Source organism: Anser brachyrhynchus, assembly GCF_964034855.1.
Source record: "Anser brachyrhynchus genome assembly, chromosome: 12".
Lineage (NCBI taxonomy): Eukaryota > Metazoa > Chordata > Aves > Anseriformes > Anatidae > Anser > Anser brachyrhynchus.
The window spans coordinates 14,478,171-14,505,397 of NC_137707.1; the positions used below are offsets into that span (position 1 = coordinate 14,478,171).

The following is a 27,227-nucleotide window of genomic DNA, read 5'->3' on the forward strand; positions in this document are numbered from 1 at the left end:
TCCACTGTGGGTCTGTTTTTTCCTTCAGATTAGAAATACTTGTACTTTTAAAGCAACTGATTAAAACATTTGATACTACACATGTAATTTATATGGACTCTGCCTCCTATTGACAGTTATTACCCCTCTGCTTCCTCTAATCCTTTTAGTTTACTGGGGCATATTCAGTAGTCTCACGGTGAAGTGATCCTAAAGCAGGCAGGAGCTTCTCTAAAAATGAATCCTATAAGGATCCTGTAACAATCAGTCTCACAAAATTCTACTCACACCAGAGAAAAATGTTTGGAAATGCACAAAGATAGTTTCTAATATCTTAAATCACAGAAGACAGTTACATTGATTTTATACTAATGCTAGTAAATATTTGAGATTTCTAGACCACAAATAAACCATTTAATAAGCAATATTTGATTTTCAAAACTGAAAGCACATCAAACACCAAAGCAGAAAATATGCTTCCATGGTGATTTTTTTGTAAAGTGTAACTTAGACATTATTCTGACAAATGAAATAAACATTGTAATATCAAACTGCTTTACATTACTTCAGTACAAATGTTATGTAGTACATCAAACTATATACATTGTACACACCTGCATTTGTGACAAGTTCCAGTCTGTAGCCTGGATGAACAGGTGATGGCACAGTATTTCTTGGGAACTTACTACTTCTTGGGAACGCTTTCAGAGTAGCCACTTACAAAAGTGGCCTTCTGATATCAGCATCATAAATATATATTTTTGTCCTTTTGCCTCATTTAAAATTCTTGTCACACTGCGCTGGGCATGTACCCTTCATTACTAGGTCACTTCTTACCTTCACGTCTATAACTGGAGACTAATAATGCCATAATAGGCTCACAATGTCAGTGAGGTGCAAGTTGAAGCAGATTCACTGTATTAGCCTCAGCAAATTAAATCTTCATCTGCAGAAAGACATTCAAGAAAATAAACTACAGATGTAGAATAAAGCTAAATTATCCCCCCTCCCAAAAGCGTGACAAAGGAAGCTGCGTCTCATCAGAAGTACATGAAGAATTCTTTGTCCAAAATGAGGCTTGTGACTGCTGTGAACTTATCTGTGCGAGAGTCTAGAGAGTTTAATGTTCAAGTTCTACATGAAAGAACAGTTTAATGTTCAAGTTTTACACAGAAAGAAAGGAAGAAAGAAAAAAAAAAAGAAAGAAAAGCATTAGCAGTAGCTACATGAAACTGATAATGAAAATTTGAGACTGTGCATTTCACTTTGACTCCATGGCACATTACTTTTGTTTATTAGGATGCAACACTAAAATTCCAGAACTTTGTGTCCATGCTAACAATGAACACGAGAATATTCCTCAAAGCCCTATCAAAAGCCGTTAATTAAACTTGTTTGTTCTTGACACTAACAAAACAGGATAACATTTTATCATCTCAGTTAAGAAGTTGCAAGTTGAATAGAGTCTCCATATGAGCAGTCTGGTCCAAAAGCAAAACAGAAGGACCTGCTCCTGGAGCTCACAGTGGTGACAGTTTTCATGGGCAGTTCTCTTCATGCTAGTTTTTTCAATCTGTACAGTCATCATACTATTCTAATTCACTAAGTTTTGTTAAAAGCCTACTATTTGTTCCAGCTAACATGGACAGGTTAGAAACAGAATGATATCCTAGGTTCCTAGTTCAATTTAATGAAAGGTTTGTAAAGCAGTTATCTCAACAATTCATTTCTTTACCCTTATCACCTTTATTTGTATGTTTCTGAATCTCTGACAGTTATTGACTAAAGTGTAGCCATTGTGTGTTCATTTTCATGTTTTTCTAAGGATTCTCCCAGCTACTCTATCAGCACAACAACAGCATACATGCAGGTATCCCATCCACAAGAATTATGGTATTATAGACTGCTTAATCTAGATTACTTAAGAGTCCATTTTTAAACTGTGCAAGCACAGCACAAAACAACTACAATATAGGTGAAAACCCAGTGGAACTTTGATTTGTTCTGTCTTTTATACTACCACACTATAACAAAGGAAAACATCTGAATTCATTGCAAGAAAATTTCTTTACCTCTCAAAAGTCCACAGAAAAAATGTTGGTTTGTTTCTAGCATTGCAACAAATAATAATTCATTTTCTCAGGGTTTATGCAAGCATCAAGTGATAGAGACTGTGTATAAAAAAAGTTCTGTCTAAAGGCACATTAAATTATTACAAAAAAGCCATGCTAAGTTCCTCTGCATTTAAAACACAGAGGATTTACTTTTTCCGTAACAAATCATTTTCTATCAAATAAAGTTGATCAGTATTTATTTTTATGCTTCTAAGCAAGCAGGACTAGAAAATTTTACAAGAAATTTCATATTACATTCCCACTTGGGAAATGAGCACATTGCACACAGCTTCTATTCACTAATTAGGCATTGCAAGGTGTGTGGGACCGCAAAGTGAAGAATAAAAATATACCTGAACTTAAAGGAACTATCTTTCTGTGGTTCAAATTGGCACAGAAATTACTTACAAAAAGCTTTGCAAATTCATAATTATCAGTCATGTCATAATATTAAGTAAAATATTAAATCCTTTCATGTAAATCACAATAACTGCAGTCACTATTTCTCATAAATACAAACTAACCATCAAATGTAAGATTTATTTAACTATTCAATATATATATCAGACATAGTGATTTTTTAACAGACAAAGCCAAAAAAAATGTGTGAATGGACAACTAAATTAATTTTTAAATGAAAGGAATTATTCAAAAATGGAACTAGAAATCTTCTAAAGTGCCTGAATCTGCAATAAGTCAAACAAGTAGCCAGAAAGACCACACAATTCAATATTAAGACCCTGTAACTGCTCTGCCAGTAAAAATGTTGGACAACTGAAGCAAGTTTTTTCCAACATGAAACATGAATTTTACCAGTGATGCAACTATTTTTATACAGGACTCAATACTGCTAAATCAAACAGTTGAAATCAAACTCAGAAGAAATTGCACTGTTGATTACAGAGAAAGAGAATCTAAGATAAAATATTTATAAAATATTTTTATAGGCCAGAAGGCAGTACGGCTCTAGAAACAGTGGTGGTATCTCAAAACTCACAATATTAATGCTTACTTAAGTAAATTTTCATTAAAGCATTTCATTCCTGTACTATCCCAATAACATAAGACATTTTTGCACTCTTATAACCAGCAGCCTTCCTTTCACAAAAGCTTATACATCAGATAAACGCACAGCCAGAGCGGAGGTGGCAAAACAATAAAGATACATTCAGGATTAAATTTGGTCTCAACACAGAAAAATAACTGCCAGAGAGCAAAACCCTGTCCTATTCTGTGTAGGGTGGCAGCACTGAGCTACTGATATGGATGGCAGTTGTATATTTTTTTGTCTGTTTTTTTTTTTTGTTTGTTTTTTACCTGTTATTACTGCCCTCACAGCATTCTAAGAATGTCAGGCTTAGCTATAGGGAGCAGATTTTCAACAGATCAGCTCAGTTAGGCGCAAAATCAAAATGGACAAATCTTCACTAGAGCTCAGCACAATTAGTGCTAGCCTCTTTTGAAAATCTGTCCCCAGTTATAGATGCAAAGTACTCAAAATCCTGGGTGCTTGCTTTTAAAAATCTGATGTCATACACTCAAAAACAACACTGCAGCCACTGAAGGTTTTGGGGACTTCTGGGAACACTGTTTCTACCAGGGATGGAGCAAAGCAAGAGGCAATCTTTAACAGAATAAGCCTATTTTAAATGACAAAGTTCACTACTGCTGCATTTACTGGCACTGTCCGTTGGACAGACTTGGTTTTAGACCATTTTATTTGCACGTTATTGTTTCTGAGCCAGAACTGAGCACCTTTTCTGTTTGCTAGTTCCTCACTGATGTCAGCCTAGCATGTTGCTAGACAGTGAGCTGAACAGTGAGAGAACAGTGAGCTGGCTTGAAAGAAAATGCAGCATTTCCTCACACCTTTCTCCTCTTGTAATCAAACCAGGTTGAATCAACGTAAAGGAGTTGAGCATACAAGAAAGACACTGGCAATAGGTACAACAATAGAATACTCATCCAACTGATAATTTATACAACGTCTTGCCAAAGAACACAGCCATTTGCAATTTAAGTGCACTAAGCTGGCATCACTTATCTTTAATGCACACTCCATGAGTCACTTCCTAAAATAAATTGTTATGCAAAATGAGATTGAATTGCACATGTTGAAGCTTTTACACTTTCGAAATTTCATATCAAATATGGAATACCAAGGCTCAAGTTCTGCCTTCAGCACAACTCTTGGTCCCAAAGACATCAATGAAAGTTGTTTCATTACTGGAGTTGCCTTCATTGTTACTTTGTTTCAGACGGAGGATACTTGAATGTATAGTGATGGCTTACCTTTGCGTTCAAGTGAAAAATTGAAATGACAGTTTTGTCTAACTCCTAGTGACTAAACTGGAAAGTTATATTTCCAGTAGTTCTCTGAACTACTCTACAGAAAAAGCAGAAACATCAGATGTCTTTGCATGTCATTATAAGAAGCCTACAAGCATTGGTTGAAGAAACTCTGGCCTTTAAAAGATATGTGTGAAAACCAACATACAGGTGTTTGAATTTTTACTGCTACCCCTTGCCCCCCAAATTTAAACATGTTATTTTCTTAAGAAAACCTCTCTTTGCTCCGCTTAAAATATAGGCTTTTAAAGAAGAGATGTTAATTCTAGCTTATTTAAACAAAGGTGATTCTTATGAGACAACAAAAACATCAGGGACTTAATGTTAAGTCTTTCTAACACCCTAGCGTATAATTAACTTATTCATTAGCAAGTAACTTCAAGTGGGTGTAATTTAACATTTCCTTCCTGCCCCTTGAGCAAACAAAACACAGAATAATTAATCAATTTGATCCCAAGCCCCTAAATTCCACTGTCTGGGCAAATCTCCAACAGAGACTCATATGGGAGAGCTCCACCCCAGCCCTCCCTCAAGAATCAAGAGTACTTACTTGACTTACAGGTTGACCACTTACAGGGGGAGGACAGATAAGCTGTGCTTCTTTAATTTTTCAATGAATTCTGCAGAAAGAAATCGCCCTGTAAGACTTACTCATGTTCTGTGAGATAGGCTGTTCATTCAAAAGGTGCACTGCAGGCAGGCACACCTGGCCTGCTTCTAGCCTCAGACCTCCCCTTGCAAGAATAGCAGTAACTGACCTCAGCTTTGTACAGCTGGGTGGGGAGCTGCTCGTGGATAAAAACAAAGCCTTCACATTTTACAGAACCTCTCACCTGAAACAACACTTAGTTACTTAGTAAAGGAGCAAACATTTATATTTTTAATAATAATAATAAAGCACCTGCCACAGAAATACCTTTGCCACATACTGTCCAGCACAGTTAATTGCACAGATGACACTGGAGAAAGAGAACCAACAGAACTTTAGGAAGAGAAACCTGCCCCTCTGACAGGCAGGACACCCCATGAACCCCTGCAGCCGCAGCCCTCACCTTCCCAGCTCACCCAACTTCTCACACCTCCCAGTCCTGTCAGCTGCCTCTCCCTCACCTGGGGCTGCTCCCACACTCGTTGAAGCTTTAGTTCTCCCTTCTTTTTTCCTCCTTCTACAAGACAAGCTTGAAAAAAGCCGGTAGAAATAAGAGAAGAAAGCTTTGGGTTGCTGCCTACGACCTCACACCTTCTGATGTGCTGACGACCGCAACCCTCACACGAAGCTGTAATGGCGGCCGCCCTCCACCAGGTGAGGCGACGAGGGAGCAGTTTTCCCGCCACCCGCGCCCTGATTGGCTGCTCGGCAGCAGAGGCGCTTGCACGAGGGGAAAGCGCCCACAGCGGCGAGGGTAGCGCTGAAGGGGCTGCGAGGCTGAGGAGAGCACAAAACGGTGGTGGGGCGTCCTCTTCCTGGGAGGTAAGTGAGTTTGTGGCTGCTGGATTTCAGTTGTTATCCCCACATATTTTCTTCTCGGTAAAGTCACTTTAGTCTAGCTGGGTGTTGTAAAGTCAACCGGAGAATTGATGGGTATGTTCTGGTGGTAAAAGTGAGGTAGAGCAGGCCCTGGCCCCTTTCCTCAACAAGAAGGCACAGTTCTGGGGTTGGGGGTTAGATGAAGAGCTGTCTTGCATGTACGTTCCCACTTGCCTCACTTCAGTGAAGAGTTGTGTATCAGCTGTGCTCTCCAGATAAGGTATAAACCACATGTTGCTCTTCACTACGTTACATTTGTTTGCAGTTGTTTAATGTTAGTTTCTGAAGTAAAATATCAGTGCCCTCTGGAGGATTAGTCTTGTTTTACCTTATGTATCTCTCCAAAGTTATGTAGTGAGCCTGTTATTATCCTAGTCAGTTTTTAAATCAGGAAAAAAACATATCAGCCTTGGTGTTTTAACTGATGATGATGATGAGTAAATCTTTCCATCTTTACTGCAGGCAAACTGCCTGACTGGCATGCTAACTGCTACCCTGCTTTTCCCATTTCTCAAAGCTGAAAGTGCCTGAGGTACAGAGTAAGAGAGTTGAGGGTAAGCCTGTCAGAACTTGATTGCATTAAGTGAGTAATCCTCTCTGGGATACAGAAGAGCTGCTCACGTTACCTGATTGAACTTCTGGCATTTTTATGTGGTGTCTCCTGGCATCTCCTTGCAACAGAGATGGTTTTCTTGCTGCTGATTCGTGTTAATGCTGCTTTCCTGCAGAAGTGGGATGCAACAAAAGTGTAGGGAAATGGAACTTAAGATGGACTGAAGAAGGGAGATTCAACAGAAGAGTGTTTTAACTTCTGATCAATCGTTAGATAGAAGCTGTCTTTTTTGTTTGGATGTAGGTGTCTTTTGGGGAGGGGGTGTTGTGGTTGACCTCACTGTAGGCCTATTTCTACTCAGTGGAAGAGGCTTCCCTTGAATAGTCAAGTTCTCTATTTTTCAGAAAGAACAGTTTCATGTAAGGCTCATACTACCTGCCTCTTTAAAGATTTATGTAGTCTTACTGATGATGACTCTTGTACTGCAGTTTTTTTCTCTGAACTGTAAGCATATTAATTAGCTTTATCAGTTGCATTGACTTATTTTTGTCATTCAGATGTTGATTTTTATGCTCATAATTACATTAGTGGCTTGTTTAAATCTGTTTTATGTACCCAAAAGTCTGGGATGGGTAACTTGATAATTATGTTGGCTTTTTGCATTAACGTGTGATCTATAATGTTTTGGAGCCATCCCATACTGTTATTTAATTAGGTTGCCTGGCCTGTGTATTAAAAATCTTTCTGCATCTTGGAAAGTAATTTAATTTTCTGAATACCAGAAAGATAATCTTATTCTATAATAAATTTGACAGGATTTCTAATACTCTTTGTCCATGCCACAGCCATTCTGCAATCGTGGTTAAAATTTCAGCAAAACTTTAAGAATTTTGGAAGAGCTGTTTTTAACAGCAGACTTTCTTTAACTGTATGTCTTAAACAGTTGTAATGTTATGCAATACAAATGCATTTAATGAAAACAGCATGTACTGAAGTGTATATCTGTAGTAACACAATATTAAATTCATAAACACCTTCACGGAAATCAAAAAAAAGACACAGTTTTTCTTGTCATCAGTGATTGGCAGCTTGTAATGAGTTGGAAAAGTAATTAAAACGTAAATTGTCTAATCAGTAGAAATAATTGTTTTTATTAGATGCCCATTTGGTGTATTATTATACTTCTCCATTTTTCTCAGAACTCTCACTTCTGATTAGCAACAAGAGTTCATGAAAATTGATATCAATTTTCATGAGACCTCAGGACACCTCCCTTTGTACTGCTAAACTGTAAAATTCTTGAGCTTCTTGTTCTTGCAACCCCCACCCCCTATACATCTTAGTTGCTCTATGGTCAAATATTCAGAAGTGTTTTTTTCTGGTAAGTATAAAGAAAAGAGAACTGTACTAAGTGTTTGAATGCCTGTGAGTAGCTGTGAGAAACTAAAGGTTTGTGGAAATTATTTTCTTCTTAGTAGCCAGGCTTTAAATCTGGTTTCTTCTTTCACACTTCTTAGCATCTGACATGGTTATTTCTATTGAATAATGAGCTGTCTCTTTGCAAATTAATTCTAGGTGATAGATTTATCTTTACAGTGTTTATGTTGACAGAGCATTTTCAGTACTTGCTTTTGAAATTGCTTATGCAATATGACTATTTGCAGCTGTTTTTCAAGTACTGCTTGACCTTTTAATCACTCCATTGTCTCTTTGCTTTCTGCATTGATGCTGGACTGCCCAGCTCTGGACCTTGTATGCTGCCTGCAATTCAGTGCATCGTCCACAGTTCTCCAGAACTGTTGAAATCGCATGATTCCTCTCACCTCAGTTACATGCTTGGCAGCAGTTCATTTATGGGTATAGCTGTTGTTTTTCCTCTCTACTGAATGTTCCAGCTCTTGCAATGTCAGTTCCTTCACCAGCCATCTGTCTTGCTGGCTCAGCTCCCTTTCTCAGGCTAGATTCAAGTCCTACTGAGTACAGCATCAGCTGTTAATTCTTTATTCAGAAGGTTTTAGAACTCCTGCTGCACATGCACATCCTATATTTCAATCTTCTATTTAATGTGTATCACTTACGGTTGCTTTCTTCAGCCTCCAGCCTTCATCCCGGTTCTTTTGCAACTTGCTTGTTGTCTACCGCTTCATTTATTTTCCTGAAGTTCTTATGTTAATTCTCTTCACTTTGACAGCCTAGCTTGTCTCTGAATTCAGTCTGGAAGGTGCATGTCAGAATGCAAGGACAGTCTAGTCTGCTTTGTTCATTGTTTTCCAGCAACTGCATTCTTTAAAAACCCAGAAAGAAGCATCTAAATACTCTCAGATATTATAAAAGTCAAGTTATAGCTCCAGCAAACTTAAGATTGATGATGTCTTTATTGTCAAGAACTTAACACAGATTCTACTACAGAGAAATTGTTATAGGTAGGATAGATTGTATTGTAGCTCGGGGACTGGCATATTGCTAAACAATCTAGCAGGTTTTTTATAATTTTTATTTGCTTGTAATCCAGTCAAGCCTGGATACAAAATTGCTTTATGAAACCCCAAGTGCATAGTACCCTTACTTATTATAGTAGCAGATCCTCTTTTTGTACACTACACTTGTTTCATAATCTGTCAATAGCTAAGGTTCATCTAGATGGTGTCTAGAGCATTATAAACCACTATTTGGTATCAATGCAATTTTCATAGGTAAAATGAACTGCACAGTAATTTCAATAAAGATGGAGGCTTTTCAGATTTTTAATGTATGTTGATAAGCCTTTCACAGATTCTCTGATCTTTTCCTGGACAAATTCAAATATTGTTTATTGCTAATGCCAATTAGTCAGCCAAGCATCCATAGCTGGCAGCTGTCTTCATGAAGAAGGCCCCAGAAGATTAAAACTCCTGGGATGCTGACTTGCATATTAGATGTTAGTTTGTCATCTTCTAAGGATTTTTCATACATGTTGTTTCTCTAATGGTAAGGAAAACTAAGTGTGCTTACAAGACTAATAATTAGTAAGCTTGGGTTTTATATCTCCACTGTACCTGTGATCTCCAGGATAAACTTAGGTCTGTCATGTACTACCTCTGCTGAGGGACTGGTTGTAATAAGAAGACTCGCTTCCAAACTAAACCATTGCAGCTACAACAGCTTACCTCTACCTGTATGACAACATGCAGGATATGTTTAATAGATTAGTCTTTTCTGGGCTGGGAAGTTAAAGCTGTAGCACTACATTGGTAAGGGAACTCAGTTTAATTCCGTAGGTATAGAAAAGCTCTTAGGCTATGTAAAAGATGCATAGTGTTGTATTTCTGGCACTGACCAGGTCTTTCTTGTGCAGTGTTATAGAAAGTAAAAAATAACCAAGTAAGACAGCAGCATGGCAGATAGTAAGGGTATATAATTAATTTCTTGTACGTCTTTCTCTCAGGCAATGTCCTGCCCCAGAGTCTGACTTTCAAATTGGAGGTGGCATTTGAGGCTGTAAAAGCTCTCTCCAGAACACCATTAAATAAGGTTCTCAAGACAAGCCTTATGTTTAAGTATGACCATGAGAGGCAGAGGAAAATTGAAGGTGCCCAGTGGTCTGCACCTGTGAGTTGGTAACTAATAAACTTTTCCTCTCCTTTAGTGAAGGTGCAGATATCTAATTCTAAAAAGAACAAGCAGTCAAACTAAAGAAAGCTGTAGACAGAAGCTAGTGAACTGTATTTCATCTTCCCTCCTTGTTACTGGGCAGGCTGTATTCTGTAGCCTGGGTTCAAACTGAACATAGTCTCATTGGTATTAAGAAACACTGTTAGGTAAACATCATGCCTATGTTTACTTATTGAACTGAAAATAACCAGTAAACTTGCTACAGAGAAATAAAACTGTTCAGTAGAATGTGGTTTTGAAGGGTATTTTTAGAGCAGACAAAATCCACTTACATGCTAGGCTATAAAGTGTTAGCTGTTACTTAGCACCCAATAAACTCAAAGGAATCTCCCGATACCCACTGGAAAAACAAAGTTAGACCTCAGAAGACTTACAAATTTAGGGCTTTAACCTCAGTTACCAAAGAAAATTCCTGTCAACAAACCAGTCAAAACTTGAATAATATAGTTAAAGAAATCGATAAAATGAAAGAAGTATGAACTAAACTTTTGCATTTGGTTGATAAAATCTTTCAATTGTGGAAGGTATAGAAGCTTTTGGTTCAGTTTTTAATCTAAATGTATTAGAATACAATGTTAAAAGTATCCAAATAAGTAATATTTCTATTTGCAAAAACAAAGTACTCATTTGCAACATCCTAAAGTAATAGGCTCTACACAGTGATTTTTCTATTAATCTTTTTCACACTTACTAAAACAAGGCAGGCTGTTCTATTTACTTATAATGGGTTCAGTAAGAAGTTAGGTCAAGTAACTTTCCACATTCTGTTGAAATGAATTATATGATGGAACTTCTGTTGTGGCACAGGTGCAGAGACTGTATAGGTAAGGTCTGAATGGAGACACCTGGAGCTGGGCCCTATAGCATTGCCAGAAGTAGCTATTCAGAAGCAAATTATGGAATCTGAACTGTAATCTCTGCTTGACAGAGTTAATGTGTAGCCTTTCCAGGGATGAAGCTGTCTACTGGTTCTTCCATCTGTCAGGATTTTCTGGGCTCTGGGAAAGACGTGCATATGTTTGAAAACCTGACTGCACAGAGGAAACCTTTCTTTGTGGCTACATAATAGATCCCTTTTAGGAGTTGTAGGTACTCAGGAGCTGCTAGCAGACCACCAAATGAAGGAGTAAATGGATGTAATGGAAAGTTATTTACAGAAATTAAAAACTCCGTTTTGTTGTGATGCTTGAAACTTGCTTGTGTGAGAGAAAATAGTAGGGAAAATAACAGTGGAAAGCATTAAGACTTGAGGGAGGTGGTAGGGCTGAATGGAAGTCTAGATTTTTATTGCTGTTTTCTTTTAGGACTGTTTTTTGCTTTTTCTTTGAGGGTGTTATTTGGTATGTAAAATCTGCATGGTCAATGTATAAACTGAACTTGAAGGACCACTGTGAAGTAATGAAATTGTGCATCATTACTGTGTGGGTGGTGACAAAAGCAAACAGGTGGTGTCTGTTGAAGTGATGGAGCACAGCTGGGAAGATTGCTTCCCAGCACTCCTCAGTGTGGGCTGGCTCTCCAGAAAGCACAGCATTTTGGGGACTTGTTGCCTTTAGCTGTTGGAGGAGGCAATAACATAGAATGCTGACTTCAAGCTTTCATTAAGAACATAAATTCTACAGCAAGGAAGTAACAAATTAGGTGTGGGGACTGAAGCACATGAAGGGTTAATGATGGGACAAAAGCTGTGGGAAGAGTAAAGAGAAGTTATGTATGAGATAAGGAGGAGAAGGAGTAGTACTGGGAAACCTGCTGCAAGGACAAGCAGAAAATTACCGTCCTCTGTGCCTAGTGTACAGAAGAAGCATACTTGCCTAATAAACCTGGATTTTGATCCTGCACATCGGAGTCCGTGCCTCTCAATCTGCCACAAGTACAGCTGCCAGAAGAACTTTTAATAACTGTAGCATGCTACTTTTAGGGACTGTCTGGGAAAGCTGGTATGTATAAGCATAGGTTAATGTGGAGGAATACTTCATGCTGACTCAGTGATCTGGTAAGGTAGTGTCCTGTACCTATAGGACACATGAGTGCAGGAGCAAAATGCAGAGTAATGTATTAGGTGCTAGATTTGTGTGCGTTATCAGCTTGTGCGCTGTTGGAGGAACTTTCAGTAACAGTTTCAATGTACTTTTGTTCAATAAAGACTTAGCTATGCCTGTACCTTTTCACCTTATCTTGATTATGTTTCTGTTTTGTGGTGAACGGCTATAATAGGGCAGTAAAAGGCTGGAGGTTCTGAGGAGTGGTGAGAAGACAGGCTTTTAAAAAAGTTCCAATTATTTCTGTTACTTGTGTTATCTGAAGATTGATAGTTTAACAAGAAGCTGAAATGACTAATTCAGTGCTCTTGTGGTGAATAAAAATCATTTCATACCTAAGATATTCCCCTCCATTTGCAGCAGTCTGGATTTGGAATTGTCTGCTGGTCTGTGGTAGCCAACTTCTCATGCTTCATTTCCATTGTACATCGTCCTTGCAAAGGAATGCTTATCATATAGCTGATACCCTGGCAGCAACTGAAGTAATCTGCATAATTGCACCTTATCAGGACAGGCCTCTTTTCAGTAATTTTTCCACCTTTGGTGCGGGCGTAAGAAAAGTTCCCCCAGATCTAGAAACAATGGAGTGCTATTTTTGGATTATATTGTCATCTTTAACTTCTGTGTTGAAAGGTTACAGGTAAAGCTCAGAGCTTTGTTTCACTACAAAAAAAGTGATGGGTGTGTGCATTCTTTGGCCAGTGAGAATGTTCATCTCCAGTGTGTATACAGCAAAACATACGTCTTTATGCTCAGGATTGAATTATGGGTGCTAATTGTCAGGGTTTCTCTCTTCTGTCTCAGGCCCTAAGGGAGGCACAGCATGACCTGTATCCTTCCTTCCTCTCACTCTCAGTGATAAGAGGGCGTAATACTCAACTATGGTGTTCCCATTAAATTTGTCTTTAACCTTAGACTAGGTTTGCTGACATATCCCAGCCCGCAGAGAAATTTTAAATGATCAAGATTCTTATCTTTCTTCACTGGTCTCTGCCAGTTCATTAGCTTGGATAAGAGAATCCTACCTGTTGTTTAGAGTCTCCCTGCCTTGCCCTTCTGCTGATACAGTCATCTGTGGTAGAGTTCAGCTTTGTGTTGGATTAGACACTCCCGTAGAAGTTGTTCTGAAACTGTTCTCTCATCTGTGTGGCAAAGCAGTACAGATTTCACACAACTAACTGTGCAGAGGGGCTGGGAACTAAATTTTTTCTTCTAGCCTCTGAAATTTTGAAATGTTTTAGGGCACACTCATATTTTAATGTATCTTCTTTTCACTTATTTTTCATTGAGAATTTATTACCGCTTCCAATAGCAACAACAAACAGTTTTACTTAGCAATATGTGAACAGTGGAGTAGTCTGTATGGAAAACTATAACCACGCAACTGCTAGGTGCTAATTCTTTTGAACTAATAGATCTCTTCCCTGGTAGGGTTATACTGTCTCTTTTCCATCCAGAAAAGTAAAGAAAATACAAAGTTGTACTGTTTGCTGAGGAGTGGGATCAGGCATCTTTCTATTAGCTGCTTTTTGGTGACACTAAAGGATTTTATGGATTTTTTTAGCCCTCTTTCCAACACACCTTTCTGTATATTGGAATGAGTAATTGGAGTAAACTGACTGTTTTTGACAAAGATTAAAGCAAGTTACTCTGTTTAAAAGTGAATTCCTCTTACTGTACTGCAAGTGTAGTGTAGGTGGTAAAGAACAAAGTAACAGTTCTATTTCAACACAAGTTTTGGCTGTTTTACTACTTTGTTCTTTAATGAAAAGAGGAGTTGGTTTTCTAGGCAAACTCACTGAGCCGAGTTGGTTACAATGTTTGGAAGCAGACCTGTGACTGAAACTATTGCAAAGCTGTGGTCCATGTTTCCTTCAAAAGCATAAAGTAATTCAATAAAAGACTGGTTCAGATATGGAGTTCTTGAATAGTTTTAGAGCAAACAGTTTTATGTGACTTATTCTAATTCCGTAGATCTGGAAAAAATGCTCTCAATCTAGGTGAACTTAATGCATGACCAAAACAAATTTTAACATCTTCGTGTATACAAGCCCTCCAAATTCAGACTTGAGCGTTTATAAACTGTGGCTTATTTTGATGTGAACCACAATTTCTTTAGTTAATAGTAATAATTAGTACATAACAACCAGAAAACTTTCATGTTGATTGGATAGTGATGATAAATGTGAACTGAATGCAGGCTTACTATCAAGCAGTTTTCTTGGAAAAGTCAAGAAAATGTTATCTGTAGAAACAATCAAAAATCTTACCCCCATAAATAATTGGAATTCTAGCCAATGTTGTGGGGAGGGAGGAAGAACCCTGTCTGCTTATCTTCAGCTTCAGTTTGCATGTAGATATGGAAAGGTACACATTAGGTTATTCAGATACACGATGTGATAGGAAGCTCTTCAAAATCTGTGATAAAGGACAACTAAGGTATGGAAGATGTGTAGATATAAACAGAGCAAGAGTGGTCTAGACACTGCAGACGTTCATGTCATCTCAAAAATTCTTTGCTATTTCATAAGGTGACTTCGTATGTGTCCAAATCTTCAGACTTTGGACATGGATGCAGTGCTCAGAGGTACATAAGACAGTGACTTGTGTAATAACCAAGTCTCCTACATTACATTACAGCATGTTATTATACTTAGGATACTTGTACTGCATAAATGTGGGAAAATGTAAATTGTAAAAGACAAGCAGTTAAAATTTGAAGGATAGCTTTTTGAGGGCAGTGTTCTCAAGTGCAAGAAACTGGAATCAGACTTCTGACTTTGGGTAGAGTACTCTACAAATACAAACGTGCAGATTCACTGTTTGCATATAGGCTGTACTAGTTAATTTAGGCATGCTTGAAGCATACAGAAGTCTGTTTCATAGTGACACTGAATCTTATTCTCTGAGTAGTTGCTAAGTATTAAGCAATGAAGGTGAACAGTAGTGTCAAAAGCCATGACTCAGATATATATTGAGTCCTTGCATTTGCTCCCTTCTGCCATTGAAACTTTGTTAATTTCTAGCCAGGTGAAAGGCTGACTCTTACTAGCCTTTAGGGAAGAAAAGCAGAATAAGGGGAAGAAAATGGCTTCCTACGGTGAAACAGTATACTCCTTTCAAGAGGCATTTCAAAGAGGTAGAAGATCAGCAGGCACTAGTGATCATGCTGTTCAGACATCTTTCTGTTTTAGGAACAAGTGTTACAAGCTACCAGTACTTTTTCAGAAGGTGTATTCTAAAGATCAAATACTGAACACTCCATTAGTTTTTTTGTTTTAGTCTATAGAAATGGCTGAAGTGAGAATTTCAGACAATGAACAAAATGTAGATCCCAAACCCAGAGCAGGTGTGTCAATTAACTTAAGAACTTAGTATTGACTTGACTTCTGATGTATTGTGTCAAACATTTACCCTGCATTGGTGCAAACATGAAACTACATTGACACAACTGATGGCTAGCTGTTCTCCAGTAGTAGGCTACACTATGAATTTACTGTGACTTTAAAATGTGCACGTTGTGCTACTCTGGTAGTTGCATCTTGATAAGAAGCCTCTTCTACTGTCATCTCTGGGTTTCTGGTTCTGTGTGAAATTAGCTTCAAAGGAATAAGGAAACTTCTTTGTGAAATACAAGGTAATAGCAATAAAACTCTTAACCACTCTTGCTGGGAAGTTTCCTCAACAGATAAGTTCAATGAATCATACTTTGGCTTATTAGATAAGCTACTGAAGTCTACCCTAAAAACCTATATTTAAAAAACTTTTACATGTTGTAAAAGGTCACTTTATTAATGATCATCTGGGGTCAAAAAGTAGACAAAATATTGACCTAGTTAGAGCTGATGAAAGGAATTAATATGGTTAGTCTTGACAGTTCAATAAATAATGTACATTCCCTATAAAGGAGGTAACAGCAGGGAAGGAAATGGAGCAAAGGTCTAGCAATGCAGTGTGATTCATGACCCTCTCTCTGCCATTTCTTTATCTGAAGAGCAACATAAGGCTCTGTGGGGCTTAACTCGGCCAGCTGAGGACTTGTGCTGTTGACTGGAGTAGAATGACTTTGGCAATAGTGAGTAGTTAGAGCTTGAAGTATCTTTCCACAGGTGCATGGCAAGTTAGAAAAGGTACCTGGGCACTGAGTTGGGTGCCTGCTCGGTGAAACCACACTGTCTCTCTGGAACGACAGCATGGGCCATTCTTATTTGTGATCAGATGGACAATTGAAGAGGTAAGGAAGGCTAGAGTAATTCATGGATTCAACTGTTATGTGAAAGTCTGATTTGAAAGGCTGAGGGTTAACTGTAATACTATTGTGATACATCTTGATTCTGGACCACGTAGGATCTTTAGTCCTTGCAAATTTAACTCCCTATTTACCCTGTGTTCTGTCTTGATTTGTCTCCTTTTGAGTCTTGCGTTCCCATTTTTCCTGTATTTTCTCCTTTATTTTGCTCTTAATTTCTAAGCTTTCCAAGTGTCATCCAGGCACCAAGCAGCTTTCCCCTTCATTCTTCTGTAGACTTCATTTGTTTTTTCTCCTCTACCACTGGATCTTACCACCTGTTCCACGATGTTTCCTTTTCTCTCAAGAAGCATTAAAGTAGGCCCTTTTCCCATTGACAGCTTAAAAACCAAAGAGACAAGTAGGACTTGGTTCTGAAACGTGAATTTTGGAAGCAAACTTCATCTTAAGGAATAGAAGAAATTGCACGTTTCTAATATTAGCAGCAAACTGTTCCTTTGTCAGCGTGTAGAAGGGGGAATCAAATGTTAACCTGTTTAGAAATAGTCAAGGGACAGATGGAATCCTGTGATGCTATCTCTTCACCCTGAGTCAGGTTTTAAATATATTAAAAGCTTGTATACTTTCAAGTGGCAGATATGGCTTGTCACTTTGGAGGTTATTTTTGCTATTGTTAATACCAAAATAGATTGTGCTTTAGTTACAGTAGTTGACAGAAGTCAAGTACCACAGAGAAAATACTTGTCTTGTACTTACTTGTCTTGCATTTATTATTTCAGATTTTCAGATTTAAGGAGCTGTGTATGTTTAAAATATGAAGTGATATAACAGTAATAGAATACTGTTCAAGCTGATGTCCTTTAGTAACAAAGGATTTGCGGAGTGGAGGGGAAGTGGTGTCACTGTGTGCTAACCACCTGCTAAACCTTTTCCTAAGTGTGTTTTTCAAGACAGTGACTAGCTACCCAAAGCAATGCCTAGGATGTACTCTGTGAAGCTTGTACTGAACTTGTTTGTAGTACTTCTTGTGGGTGGTATATTTCCTATGAGACAGTGATATAAGTCTAAGCCTTGATGTTCTTCATATTTAAGTCAGAATCTCCTGGCTTATGTTGTCCAACTATAACCTGTTCTCTGACAATGTATCACTGGATTAAATATACTTTAAATTACTTGAAGTATATGCATTTTGGATGACCTCAAAACTCTATAGCCTTGTAAGACAAGTCTTGTTCTATGGTAGAGCTCTATCATAGGTCACATGCTAGTTTCTAAAGTGCAAGATAACATAGAAGTTGTGATGGTAGGGCACTTTTCAGTTTCCCCACGTTTTAAGAATGCCAGATAAATATTTGCCTGCTCTGTATCTGAGGTGCTGTAAATGAATGAAATGCTGTAAATAAAATGCACTTCCAAAGCAAAAATAACAAACCATGTCAACTGAGTTGCTGCGTTCCTGCAAATCTAAGTAAGAATAGTCCCTGTTTACAGGCAAAAAAAATAAGCAGACAGGCTGAGGTTAAACTTCCAAGGGGTGGAAGATTCATGGATGGATCTTCTGGTTGTAATATGAGAGATGTCTTGGGTCCAAATCTGTAGAGGACTGTGTAACTATCCCAAACTGAAGCTAATGGGAACTCTGGCTGTTTCAAAAGCTTTAAAGATTTTGGTCCTGTATGTTTCATTGGGGTGCTTAAGATGGCTGTATTTGCAAACTTTGTCAAGTTGTATTGTTTAAGGAAAATTGGGGGGGGGGGAGGGAGGGGGGCAAATTTGCTTGAGGAGCAAGAGTTTAAAACAAAAATCTAACTCTTTGATATCAGTATCAGACAAGTCTCAAAGTGAAATAGCTTATTCTGTCATTCTTTGGGTTTCTATTTCATGCAGTTCTTATGAATTGACGCTCGTCCAGGCACATCTATGCTAGCTGTAGAATAGCAGGTGAGTGGAGAGCATAAACTATCAAGTGCCATTTGACCTGAAGCCCAGTAGGCCAGCAGCCAGAGGGAATAATCATACAGACAGGAGCAGCAGGCATGCTGCCCAGGCATCCATTCCCAGCGAGGAGACAGGGCTCAGTTCACACATGCGTGCTTCCTTTGAGTTCTTCAAATGTGCTACATGTCTGAGGTTTAGCAAGTATAAGAATCAAGACTGAAAAATTTCTCAGTCTCCTTCATCTTCACTGAGATTCTCTGTAATCACGAAGCTCTCTCTTCCTGCTTAAAGTGACCAGCAAACATTCTCTTATTAAGGTATGGCAGCATTCTGCCTGCTGCTGTGGTGACCATGACAGGACAGCCATCAAAGGGCAGCACTGTCATGACTAAGTCAGGAATTGCTGAAATCTGATGACTTGGATAAATACAACTGTAACATGCAGGGCTTGTCCTCTAACCCAGCTTCATTTCCTTACTCCCATCACAAGTACTAGAAAAAAAGTTCAGTAGAACTTAGTGAGTACAACATTTTCTTCTTGAATGCAATTCAGCATAGATACTTGTCCCCAAGCTAATGCTCTAACTTTTTGTCTAACTCAAAATAAAATGGAAATGAGCATTCGTGTGCAAAATCTTGCCAGCATTACGTAGTCAGCTTGGACTGTTCCTCTGCACAGTGTCACAGCTCAACTGTAGTCTGTTTTCACAGGTTTTTTACAGTGACTTTGAACTGCAGTACATAAAAGTACATGATTATAGCAGTCATGCTTGGAGAGCAGCTGTAATTTTCTTTACTGTTGAGTGTTGTGGAAAACTTACCTATGGATTCTAAATATTTGTAGTAAGTCTTCAAGTTAGGAGCTATACCTTCAAAAATTACTGAGACCATTACTTGCTATTTAAAAGGTGTAATCCCGGTGACTTGCTTAAAGCTTGCAGACCCTCTTTTAAGAGGAAGCAGTTCAGTGACTTTAATGCACTGTGTGTTTAAATAGCTTTCAAAGAGCAGAGTTGGGGGCAACATACTAACAATTTAATGTCATTCATGGGGATAAGTACTATTAGTTATAGGTAATGGCAAACATTGCTAGAATTCGAGCAGAAAACTGGCACTATATGGTACATTTTTTTTTCTTTAGGGTTCTATAAAGTACATAGACAATCTCGGCCACAATCCAGGGAACAAAACAGCATGTTAAAAGATTTTATCGTGATGCAGGGTACTTGGGCTCTCTTTCATAAAAGTATGTCTCTTTACTCCCACATATAGTTAGCAGGAAAAAATGTTACTGCTTTTCAATAACATGTTGATTTTTAACTTCAGCATTTTTATACCAATTATGCTTATAAGGATTTTGATCTTTAAAAAAGTCTAGCTTTATAGTCGGATCATAGCAGTGGCTCTCAAATACTTCTTTTTTTTTTTTTTTGCACAAGTCTTTCTGAAAAATAGACTTTTGCTTAAGTGTAATGGAAATATTTCCATGACTTCAGCAGTCTACTATAGAGGATAAACATTTCCATGAAGAGCTTGCAACTTGAGATTTATTGTACTGTGCTGAATGCATGATAACTGGACAGGGAAAGTTGCTGTGAATCTACATCAGAAAAATACTACTTTATTGTCCAAGCTGCCATGTAAGCAATTAAAAAATGTTCTAATTGCAATAGCCTTTAGTATAAGTAATGTTGGGGTAACAGAAGTGTCCTTTTAAAAATATCTTGAAGACTAAGATCATAAATCTTATTAAAGGCATGCTGTACAAGCTTCATCAGCACAAAAGAGCTTTGTCTTTGTCCTAACTGACCAGGTACAAATACCGATGTGGCAGCAAGCAGTCTCGGTTTATGAATTATGGCAATGTAGGGGTGTGGTCAGAGCATGCAGCTTAGCCCCTCTGAGATTTCAGTGGCTCCTCGAGGAGTATTGCAGGCAGCAACTGAAATGTCTACAGTGCCATTCTAGTATTAAGCCTCTTTCATTCCTACCCAAAAAGAGAACCTATTTTAAGGTTTGTGTCCTTTAATTTAAAAGCAAGCTGCTACAGTGAGGTGTGCAGAGTGGGTTAGGCTGTGTGCTATGGTTACCAGCACTGAACAGAGCTAGATCTGTTAACATCAAAATGGTTGACTTGTCACTCCATAGTAATCGTTCATTGTAAGAAAAAATCAATAGCATAGCTTAAGTCACATATAGCTGATCACATGCTCTGAGGCTTCTGTGGCACTGAGACTAAAAGCCAGAAGTAGGGAGGAGGCATGTCAGGAAACATTTTATTTCTGCTGGGGGGAAGCCTGCCTTGTATACAGTCATAAGCACAAATTGATTTTTAATTTTACAGTAATGTGCTGTTGTAATTGTTAACTTGAAAGGCTACCTTTAAGGGCCTGATGTTCTGCCCTGTGTATCCAGGGTTCTTACTGGGAGGAAAATTTTTCTGAATATGTGAGGACCGAGAGATAGTACCCACTCTGTTCAAATCTTCTTAGTAAGATAAAGCACAAAAATTGAAACTACAGCCTAGATAAGATGAATCAAATGCATTATCTCCTGAAAATTAATTGCACACCTGGACTTATTAAAATCATTAATTCAGGGAAAAGTAATGAAAAATGAGAAGTGTTAAGTTTCAATCCAGACTGAGAAAATATTTGATAACATGGGAATTGATGTCTCATCAACTTGCTTTTAAATGCCTGCCTTACTGAACCCAGCAATTCTTTTCTGGTTTAATACCTGATATGGTAACGTGGGGAGCGGGGGTTACCTTAAAGAAATTCTTGATACAGGACATAAGTAAAATGTGAAGAATATGCCAATTAGATTGCATTTGGTTCTCTAAAGGAAGTAGTTTTTTTTACCTTAGTTCGATTCCCTGGTTTCTTGCTGAAATCAGCACAACCTATGCAGGTTCCTGGTCTGGCTGCATGCGATCTCCTAGGTTAAACTTCTTTCTTACTATCTACACGCGAGAAGAGTGCCGAGTGTTCTTTTGCCAGCCTCTCCTTTCCCATGCCACTTAAAAATTTGAAGCTGGTCAGTTACCAGCACAAAAAATACAACAACAAATACAACTACAGCCTATTCTAGAGTAAAACACGCAGTCCTTGGGTAGTTAAGGAATACTCACCACTCCACTGACAAGGGAAGCTACTCCACATAGGCACAGCTGGGAACACTTGCTGCTTGATTGTGCATGTTTAATCTGCTTGCTCCAGTCCTTACTCATCACCCAGCACTAAGAGGAAGCCTGGAGCATCAGGCATAGTAGCACCATGCTTGGCTGTAACTGACTTCATTTAGGATGTAACTTGTCATTTGGCCTTAAATATAGAGGCATTTTTTCCTCCCACTTCTGCCACAGGACCCCTCTCCACGCTGCTCCGTCTCTAACCTTCAGCTGTGCGCCCCGGCTCTGCTGGGGCAGTAGTAATCCATACAGAAATGAGCAAGAAATTACTGCTGTGCAAAATCCATCCGAGCACCACAGCTAAGGAGGGTATTCAAGGAAACCATTTTGCAGTCTTGCCTATAGCACTACCTGTATGACAAACCCTGCACGTATTTCCCCACTGCTGAACCACGAGACCACGATTCCAGGGGCAGCATCACGCCTCCCTTTTCTCCCCGAACAACGAGGCAGAGCTCTCTGCGATCAAACAGCCCTTTCCCTTCCCCACCTCCCGGCAATCAAAAACCCGAAACTCCTTCAGCAGCAGGCGCTCTGCCCCGCTTTGTTCCTCGTGCTTCCCCAGCTGGGGCTGGGCGGGGTGGAGGAGGACGGGAGCTTTACCTGCCGCGGAGCCGGGGCCGCCTGCAGCTGCAGCATCCACGGCGGGCGGGCGGGGAGCTCAAAGCCCCGGAGCCATGCGAGCGGCGGGCAGGGAGCGGCGCCGGAGGCTCCGGGAGCCGGCTCAGCACCGGGCGCTGAACAGCTCCGTCGGGCGCCGCGGGCGGGGCCGAGCCGCGCTCCCCGCCCCTGGGCGCGGGAGGGCCCCGCCGCCGCGCCCCGCCCCGCGGGGGACCGAGCGCCCTTCCCAGTCCTCCCCGCGGCAGGGGGAGGCGTGGCTCTGCTCCCGCTGCATGCCGGGAGTTGTAGGCGCGGGGTGCGGAGGGAGGCGGCTTGGCTGGGTGGTGCTGCCCCCTGGGGACCCGGCCCCGTTGTGGGGAGAGGCGCTGGCGGTCGCTGCCTCCTCCCGCCCCGCTGGGCGCCGTGCGCGGGTGACCCCCTCGCTGGGATGTTGTCAGGGGTTGGCTTGCGCCTTTTGCTTGGGATGGAGGGTTCAAAATTTTTTTTTTATTTTTTTTAACAAAAGACTAAGATCCTGCAGTTCTTCTGTAATTTTGCTGGCATAATTAGGGACAAAGAAGTGATATAGTTGTTAAAGTCTTGGAGAATGTCCTGAAAGATGTGTCCTGTCCCCATGTACCCTTCCTCCCTGTCACCGACATTTAGAAGCTAAAATATACATAAAAGCAACCAAATGAAGTCAGGATGCCACCTTCCTAATGAAAAGCAAAGCACTGCAAAAAAATGCGGTAGCCCGATTGCAGCTGCCTTTCAAAAAGGCATCGGACATAAATCAAAGACATACCAATGTCTCTGCGCTCTGCAGTGCTATTCAGATAATTATGAAGCAGTGTCATTATTTACCTTACAAATGAACTGACACAGTATTTCCAAACGATTTCTATGTAGCTCCTTGTCAAAAGAAGTGATTTTTTTCAGTGTATAAGTAAACTTGGGTTTCTGGTAATGACCATTATAGGAAAGTTTCTCAAGAGTTGTTTAATACAAGGAGCTAAAGGCTTGCAACTTAATTCAGAAGTTTGAGCACTATGCCATCTCTCGCTGTGAGATATGTGGTATTCAGGATATTGAAAAGCTGTGTGTTTCAGCTCTCCAAGCTTTTTATTTTTCTTCTGGAATTTCGTATCGCTAGATGGTGAGCATTAAATGGTGTTTTAGCTTTCTCTTTGTAGAGAGGAACTTAGATTCTATGTTAGGATCCTATGCATGGCCCTGGTGTTGCTGCTTTTGAACCCCAATGCCCAGGAGATGTTTTCTAGCAATTGTACTGCAAGCTAGCAAGTAATATTATAGGGAAACTTGGACAACCAAATTAAACTAAGCAGAATATCTTATTTACACGAAGTTAGCAAATCTTTCATTTGGATTATCCTCATCCCTGCATGGCTTGTTCTATACTAACGATGCAGAAGAAATCAGGCTTACTGTTAGTTTTTCAACACGTTGATATTGCAATGGTTTCTCTTCCTCTTTCAGATGTTTTTTGGATAGTTCTTAAATGTCAGTGTAATAGGCTTCCTTGATAGCAGCTGGATCATGCAGCCACTCTCTACTGAGCAAGCTCACTTCTGCAGCTCTCCTGAAAAGGTGAGAAATTGACACAGATTCTGATATTACATGCTGCGTAGTGATTTTTGGATTTATCCACTATTGGATTTGTGTTGTTTCAATAGGTTCCTGCTCTGATTCTTCATTATATGCCACCAGCATACTAACTTGATCACAGTGTAAGTGAAGTCTGTGGAATACATATAGCTGTCTTATCGTTATTCTAATCCTGGCTACATGACAACCATCAAATCACTTCCTAAAGTACCTTCCCCAGAGTATTTCACAGCTTACTTAAATCAGAATTCTGTATTCTTAGTGCCATACCTGAACTTTTCATCATTATACAGTTTGAGCAAAGTACAGTAGAGAAGCTTACAATAGTATTTACTACATTAGAATTTTTATTTGACAAATTGTAAGTGTAGGAAGTATTTGTGAGACTACAAGGCAAATGCTTTACTCTGAATAATGACTCAGAATTATTAAAAATGAGTTCTGGGTATAGTCAAAAACAAATCATGAAAAACAGAATTTCTTCCTTTTGTCATTTCCTACACATTCAAGTAACAATAGAATGTACGTCCTCAAAATTGGAGCTTTGGTGTGGTAGTTCGGGGCAGAGGGATGCTACATCTGAAATAGCAGGGAACTTGAAACGATAGAGAGACTAGCTGAGGTAAACGGTGTAGCTGAGGAAAACTTTCAGGATTATATATAGCTGTGGGGTATCCCAAATTACAAAACCAGAAATTAGCACAGGGTTTGCTTGTGTGGAAGAGAGTCACAACTCCCTTCTCTTTGCATTTTGTTTCCTCACCCCATAATCACGATGAGGCCAAGTTCTTTTTTTAGCTGAAAGCACACCAGTAGCCATTTTCTGCTTTGGAAAAAAAAAAAGATTGAGACACAACCAAAAGATAGTCAAAATACTTGTGAATAATCTAAATATGTTAATTCAAACACACAGATTATTATTAACACACATTATCATTCAATTAAAGGACTTAGTGAGAACAACAATCCTTTATAAAATGCAGGTAACAATAATTCATGTCCCAAATCTCACATGTTTCTTACTCTCATTTTTTATTTCCTACACCTAGTCCTTATTCTAACTTTTTGGGCACTGAAATGGAAGAAGAATAAGCATCACTTTTCTCCCAAATTCACATAAAAATTCTTGAGCACTATTTTTGAAGCTGGAATTGGCTCTGCCTATATTAAGTAAGTTTATTAGATTTCCAAATAGTTTTGGACAGAAGTAAAAGTAGAATGACTTTATCAAATCAAGTATGAAAAGTTCTTTAAGGTCCTGCATAGGCAATCATCAGCCATTTGAGTACAGCTGAATAACTGGATTCATGGATCCTGCTTTCTGCTAACAGCAGCTGTAGTGTGCTGTTGTCAGCAGCAACCAGCCTGCTTACCCTGCAGACAGAGACTCCCATTTTCCTGCACAAGTAAAATGAATTCAGGGAAAGCCAGATAGGAGAACAAATTTCTTCCCAATTTCAGTGGCATCCCTGCATTTATTTCAGCAGAAGGAATACAAGAAGAAATCTTAGGAAAGAAAGGAAGAAAAAGATTACTAATTTTATTTTCTAAGGATACCTCAATGTGTTACTTGTTTTCAGTTTGTTGTACATCCAAATTCTTATTGATGGGCTTAGTAAACATTTAATCAGACATTACTGAAGGATCACTGATTGTTCTGTCTAAGGGTTTACCTAGCTATGCTTCCAAAGGTTTTCTCTTACTATGTTAAAGAACAGCAGATGTCATGATTCCTCCTCACTACCTCCATTTTCTCATCCTCATTAAATTAGAGCCATGTAGCATCAATGCTTCCTTTGCCTTGCAAAGAAATAGACTAAAAATTAAAATAGAGGAAGAAGTTCTGTTTCATTGATATTGGAATAGAAAAGCAGAGATTGTGCCAAATGGTGTAGCTAAAATACATGACACAGCCAGGTACAGTAAGTCTTGTATAATTGAAAGGATATATGAAATAAATATAAAGCATTTAAGTATTCGAAAATAAGTGCTTCTTAGAGACTGCCTTGATCTGCCCTTAAATAGTCACTATCTAAATACATTTTTGAAACTATTTTTAGACCTTCTAGTTCACATAGAGTACTGAAAATTGCTTTGAGGTGTCATGCATAACTTTTTCATGATTCTTCATTTGAAGGTAAATGATTTATCACTGAGCGATTCCATGGCATGGTACTCTGTATGTCATTGTAACGGTCTGTTTATCACTGTTCAAGGATAGATATTAAATGCACAGAAAAAGTAGGCTGAACTGAGAAAGCAGGTCATTTTAGAATATCTAGAGATGTTTTTTTATGAGGGACTGTTAACAAGTGAGCAAAAAAAAAAGTGCAAAATAGTTGTAGATGTGGGAGATTTCACAACTATAAAAGGGGTTATGTTAGACAATGCTTAGAGGTGTTAATTAGTTGGTCCACCCTTTTCTGGTAATCCTCAAAGCTGCAGGGAATCCAGGAAGATGATCGGGTTGGCGCTTCACAGAAAGGGACTTCAGCTGTTGTGTTACCAGAAATAAAATGGAGCGCAATGTGTTACCTCTAATTGTGCCATATTGTTGGAAAGCAGGCAGGTAAGGGAATTCAAGAAAACAGAAAATGAAAGAAGCGGGGAAAGCAGTGTATACTGAAGACTAAGGCCCTGGGGTAGGTATTGGAATTACTGCCTGCCGGTTCTGTCATCACTATAGAAATTTTTTTAGTAATAGTATGATTTAAATGTATCCTTTCATATATTAGTAACTAGTACCCACAGTGGGAAACTAACATCCCTATTTAACTTTATGCCATGGCTTCTGACACCCTCATTGTGGAGCCTTGCATGAAGAATGCAAAACTCAAGTCAGAAATATTTTTGATAGTCAAGAAAAGCCTGTGCCTCGTTCATGATACAGGAGCTGTCCTGTGTGTAAAGAAAAGATAACTGATTACGCTAACTGTCCTGCTGGTAGTAAGGAAGGATAGGATGACTCATAATGACTAAACTATATTTGCAATTATTAGGAGGTAAAAGTTGATCAGGTGAATAAAGTTGTGTTACTTTTTCTATGCATAGTATTGCACTGATAAACGAATATTTTACTGTCAAGGTCCAAAAAAGTAAATTTACGTAGTCTTCTGTTTCATGTTTAGTTTAACTGTAGTGGAGCATCTCAGTCTGAAAGGCAAGCAAACATGGCCCTATAATTAAGTTTAGTAAAAAAAAAAAAAAAAAAGTGCCAATTAAATGCCAAACTATTAAAAATAAAAATTTGATTTTAATATAGTTTAAGTATGCAGTCAAAATAATGCTAATAAACCTTGATTTTTCAATATAACTTAAATTTGAATGGCAACAGAATAGCAGTTGTCATCAAGAACTGAAGGCTTATAGTTTATGAAGGCACTATTGTAGCCTTATTACACTGAT

General features: G+C 38.9%; 2 protein-coding genes across 43 annotated transcripts in view; one reads left to right on the plus strand and one right to left on the minus strand.

The window, feature by feature from the left end:
• The window catches only part of SMPD3 (sphingomyelin phosphodiesterase 3), a 120,730-nt gene extending 98,354 nt beyond the window's left edge, over positions 1-22,376 (minus strand). For 2 of the 11 annotated variants that reach the window (XM_080553031.1, XM_080553032.1), the window contains exons 1-3: positions 5,553-5,722; positions 4,993-5,062; positions 817-925 (exon numbers count right to left, since the gene is read on the minus strand). The gene's annotated coding sequence lies outside the window, so the exon portion shown is untranslated. Of the gene's footprint in view, positions 1-593; positions 749-816; positions 926-4,992; positions 5,063-5,552; positions 5,723-21,536; positions 22,117-22,199 lie in introns of those variants that run through there. The other 9 variants (XM_080553037.1, XM_080553028.1, XM_080553034.1 and 6 more) reach the window with 8 other exon arrangements.
• The window catches only part of LOC308176825 (leukotriene B4 receptor 1-like), a gene marked incomplete at its 5' end in the record, with an annotated part of 134,838 nt that continues 113,335 nt past the window's right edge, over positions 5,725-27,227 (plus strand). For 12 of the 32 annotated variants that reach the window (XR_013938649.1, XR_013938650.1, XR_013938651.1 and 9 more), the window contains one exon: positions 5,725-5,913. Coding sequence is in view for 1 of the 32 variants with exons in the window: in XM_080553087.1 (XP_080409213.1) it covers positions 5,725-5,913 (189 nt within the window). The remainder of the gene's footprint in view (positions 5,914-27,227) is intronic. The other 20 variants (XR_013938662.1, XR_013938663.1, XM_080553086.1 and 17 more) reach the window with 9 other exon arrangements.